At 44.3% G+C, this 4,820-nt stretch overlaps 1 protein-coding gene across 1 annotated transcript in view; it reads left to right on the forward strand.

Moving 5' to 3' along the window:
* Positions 1 to 4,719, forward strand: part of LOC103479283 (receptor-type tyrosine-protein phosphatase S-like) — a 43,500-nt gene extending 38,781 nt beyond the window's left edge. Inside the window, exons 27-31 of the mRNA XM_017309866.1 lie at positions 5 to 141; positions 1,358 to 1,483; positions 2,234 to 2,388; positions 2,534 to 2,669; positions 4,035 to 4,719. Coding sequence (XP_017165355.1) covers positions 5 to 141; positions 1,358 to 1,483; positions 2,234 to 2,388; positions 2,534 to 2,669; positions 4,035 to 4,103 — 623 coding nt within the window. The 3' untranslated portion in view covers positions 4,104 to 4,719. The remainder of the gene's footprint in view (positions 1 to 4; positions 142 to 1,357; positions 1,484 to 2,233; positions 2,389 to 2,533; positions 2,670 to 4,034) is intronic.
* The last annotated feature ends 101 nt before the right edge of the window (positions 4,720 to 4,820 follow it).

The raw sequence follows: 4,820 nt of genomic DNA on the forward strand, positions 1-4,820 counted from the left end.
GTGTGTGTGTGCAGGCAGCAAAAAGGCTACATTGCCACCCAGGGTCCGCTTGCCGAGACCACGGAGGACTTCTGGAGGATGCTGTGGGAGCACAACTCCACCATCGTGGTCATGCTGACAAAGCTGAGAGAAATGGGACGGGTAAGGACGACGAAATGACAATTCTGAAAATCATGATCAAACATTTTTTGCAAACAAAACTCTGAAATATGTGCATTTGTCTTTTTTTTTTTTGGCTGCTTTACTTTACTCTGTGGCACCCAGGTAAGACAAAAAGAAAGCTATTTATTTCAGAACTTAGATAATTAGAAAATATAGCCCAACCTAACTGTAATAAATAATAAAAACCTTAGAGGGTTGATGGAGAACAAACCCCATGAAGATCAAGGAACACAGCAGACAGGTGAAGAGGTTATAAAGGTTATAAAAGGTGTGGAGGGAGTATTCAGAGAAGCAGCCAAGAGCCTCTGGTGACTTTGCATGAGCTGCAGAGACCAACAGCTCAAGTGGGAGAATCTGTCAACAAGAAAACCGATGGTGACGCTCTTCACAGATCTGGCACTTTATAGAGCAGTGCCAAGAAAAAGTCATAGTTTCAGTTTTTTGCGAGCTAATTAGCTGCTGTRGTCACAGGAGACGGAGAATAAACATTYAGGCCTGTTTGGCCGAAACGTGATGGRCAAGAAAAAAACTCTCGTTGCCCCGAACACGTWAAACATCGGTGGTGAGAGCATCATGCTCTGGGATGCTGTTTCCTCAGCAGGGACAGGAAAAATGTTGAGAGTTTTAAGRGAGGAAAGGTGAAGCTGAATATGGTGAAATGCTGGTSCAAAAATTTTAACGGGCTGCAGAAAGTGAGACAGAAGAGGAGGTGCACCTTTCAGGTCAACAATGCTCAACATACATCCAGATTAACAATGAAATGGTTTAGATCAAAGCATATTCAGGTGTTAGGGTAGCTGAGTCGAAGTTTGGATCTAAATCCAATTGAGAATATGTGGCAAGACTGCAGCTTCAGTCTGACTGAGCTTGAGCTTTGCCAGTTTCAAGATGTGCACCAAAATGTTCTTCTACAAACTATTAACTCAAACGGGCTAAATCGAAACGGAAGCTTCAGTTTTCTGATTTTCATGTGTACAAAAAGAAAACCCCGTGTTTTCCATCCTGTTCATGCTCTACTTGTGTGGGTCTCTCATATTTTACATAAATAAAGACAGTCAAGCGTTATAAGCATTCTCTCCAAGGCACTGCTGCATATTAATAAACACTTCACACCTTCCGGCACCCCTCCCCTTCACCTCCCCCCCCCCGTGTTTCACGATTCATCAAACTCCAATTGTGTTTTTTGCTCTTTCAGGAAAAGTGTCACCAGTACTGGCCCGCCGAGCGCTCCGCCAGGTACCAGTACTTTGTGGTTGACCCGATGGCGGAGTACAACATGCCCCAGTACATCCTGCGGGAGTTCAAAGTTACAGACGCCAGGGTGGGTTTGCGATCACATACTCCTCGCTACTGCACGTTGAGTCCAGGCAGCGTGATATYGCACTCCTCGATTTTTGTCTATTCCTTCGGTGTCGTTGGGGGGGCGGCGACGCGAAGCGTGTCCTATCGACCCGRAGTGTGTGTTTGCTCAGCGAGTGTTTTGTATGCGAACGTGCGTGTGTGTGTGCAACACGGCCTGTTTGCACGTATTGACAAGATGCTGCAGGCCATGCATTCGACCATGCTGTCTCCAGATAATCTTGACAACACGGGCGTGTGTGTGTGTGCATGTGCACGTGCCAGTCATAGATAACTCCAGTTAAGCCTGTCCTGCAGTGACGCCACATTGACAGATGCTCTATTGATCTCCATTAAGGGGGAGTCGGAGAGGCTGAGCAGAAGAGAAAAGATGTAATTGCCTACTGAGTGGCTGACAGAAGCAGACGTACTGACGTTACAGCTTCAAGTTAACCACAGCTAACTGATCCCGGGTCAGATAACAGTAATCATTAGCAAGGGAAAGAAAAAAAACAAAAAAGGATGTTGCCTGGCAGAGCATCTTTTCTCAGTCAATACAGCAAGAAAGTCTGGAAATAGTCATTCTGAAATGATCCCCTTGAATCAGCAGCGACTKCCTGCTTTCACRATAGGCATCRTGTGTTGAAAAGAGAAACCGCGTCGGCTTTTTAAATCACTCAGGTGTTCTGGTGAAAACGTCTCTTATCGTTGCCGATCCGCCCCGCTCCCGCAGGACGGCCAGTCCAGAACGGTACGTCAGTTCCAGTTCACCGACTGGCCCGAGCAAGGCGTGCCGAAATCCGGAGAGGGCTTCATCGACTTCATCGGCCAAGTGCACAAAACCAAGGAGCAGTTTGGCCAGGACGGACCAATCGCCGTTCACTGCAGGTATGCCAGCTGCTATCCTCCCTGAAGCTGATCGTTCGATATATACACACATATATATATACACATCCCTTTAGTGTCACGCCGAGGASTCTGGCGCCCTTCAATCTGCTCTGGCATGTTTTGTTTTTTTCCATTCCGACTGCAGCGCTGGTGTGGGGCGGACAGGTGTCTTCATCACGCTGAGCATCGTCCTCGAGAGGATGCGTTACGAGGGCGCAGTGGACATCTTCCAAACTGTCAAGATGCTGCGGACACAGAGACCGGCCATGGTGCAGACCGAGGTGAGCTCGAGAACACGACGTCGTCGTGACCTGATGTGTAGCAGAGCGTACAGCAGAGTCRCTTCCTGAGGCTAACGCGAGTCGGACGCTTCGCGTCGGCTCTGGAGCAGAGCRGAAATCGTCARGGACCGAGCGTATTTGGAGGCGCACTCGGGACGAGATCATTACATGGGTTTCAGCCGAAATGAAGCAGGAAAAAAAAGGGACGCGTCTTTAAGATCAAATCATCTGACGAGCCTCTCAATTAAAAGCTACTTTGCTCCGTATGATTGAGAGAGTGGAGTTTGACACTCAGAGCAAACCGTAAGATTTGGAAAGTGAATTTATGTAGACAGTGCTCTACGAGAGCAGCATGTATCGACTGAAACTTTGGATTCAAATGCCATTTTGAATCGTTTTTTTTTTTTTAAACAATATTGTAAGTTTTGAAAGGTTTTCTTTCTTTTATTGCGGCTGCTGATTTAAAAAGACAAACAAATTAAAAGGAATTCACTCTTTATTTGCTAAATATACAATGAAGATAAAGCACAACTTTGAAAGTTACAGGTACAAGATTCATGTTAAATTGCTTTAAAAACATCTTGTCAGGAAAAAAATAAACATAAATTGATTTAACTAAAACCAGAGCATAAAATCAACAAATTTACAAGAAATTGGACAACTATTCTCCACYTTATACATTTGCAGGAGAGGAAGGATTTCTCTGAGTCAAAATATGAATAAACTAGGCTTGGCTCGAGATCTTTGTGCAGCATGCAGCACTTTTTCCGGTGTGGTTTGAAAGCGCTCATTTGGAGTCTTTTAGTCGAGACCCCCGTTTAATCCGCACACGACGCGGCAGCGTAAAGTTTTACTATGTTGAGCAACTCCATCCTCAACAGTTTTATAGCAGGAAAAGTTATTTTATTGAAAAAAATGATCTCAGCTGGTCCAGCTTTTGAAACACCAGTGCTGTCTTGGGAACTCTTAAGTGCAATAAATAGGGTTAGTACTGTGAAAAGTATCTTCCACTTAAAAGTGTTTTTTTTTCTCTCTTTTGCCTTTTTTTGGTCACATCAAACCTAGATAATCTGGGTAGATTAAAAAGAAAAAAAAGCATCTTGCAGATCTGGACTGCCTGTGGCTTGTTGTTGATATCATGTTTTCTAATTAATAAATGACATAATGATTTGAAAACTACATTTTGTATGCTGCTGCTTATTTCCTATTAATGACTAATTGTGTAAGAAGTCTGAAAATTTGAATTATCAGTAATTATTATCGGCATTGGCTGTGGGATTTTGAAATCAAACATATACTTAAGAAACATAATAGACAGTTTTTTAATACACAGTTGTTTGCTTGCTTTCTTTGTCTGCTCCTCAGGATGAGTACCAGTTCTGCTATCAGGCTGCTCTGGAGTACCTGGGTAGCTTTGACCACTATGCAACATAAGAGAGAGAGAACCACACATCCACCTTTCTGCTTCAACAAAACGACAAACGACACGAGAGAAGGGGAGGAGGGGGTGGTCCAAAAAACGGCGACAACATTCAACTTTTCCTGGAAGCGAGACTTAAAGACCAATTCTGCACCGACTAGCGACAAAAACASCATCAAGAGTTCTCTTAGCAGCGKCCGAGCTCGCCAGCGCTTTCCCTGCCGGGCGAAGAGACTATCCATGTGTAATCCATATACTTACCTCAGTGTTCCAGTGTGAAGGACGTATAAATACATGTGTTGTGGTCAGCTATCTCAAGTATGAACCAGTGAAATACAAAAGGTTTCCGAACAGGAGCTACGCTACTCTATGTGTGTAAAATACAAAAAAGATCTAAGAGAAAAACATAAAAAACAAAACAAAAAAAACAACAACAAAAAAAACAGAGCCTGGATATTTGCTGCACCCTAAATGGGCTTTTTATCCTCAACTTTATATCTATTAGTTTGATGTACTTAAAGGAGTAACAAGGTGAACATTTCTTTGTGTCTGCGAGTCGACTTGGATTGCGTCCGCAGACCCAWCAGCYCCRAGGACTTTGTGGCTCGTTCACCAGATGCACAGTGCCAAGACAAAGCCGCGCAGCGCAAGCGAGAACTGTGGCCTATAAGGAGGCATGGCTCCTATTTGTTACCCAGCACAACGACAGAGCAGTCAGAGAAGAAGTCACG

The sequence above is a fragment of the Poecilia reticulata genome, linkage group LG17 (genome assembly GCF_000633615.1).
Source record: "Poecilia reticulata strain Guanapo linkage group LG17, Guppy_female_1.0+MT, whole genome shotgun sequence".
Lineage (NCBI taxonomy): Eukaryota > Metazoa > Chordata > Actinopteri > Cyprinodontiformes > Poeciliidae > Poecilia > Poecilia reticulata.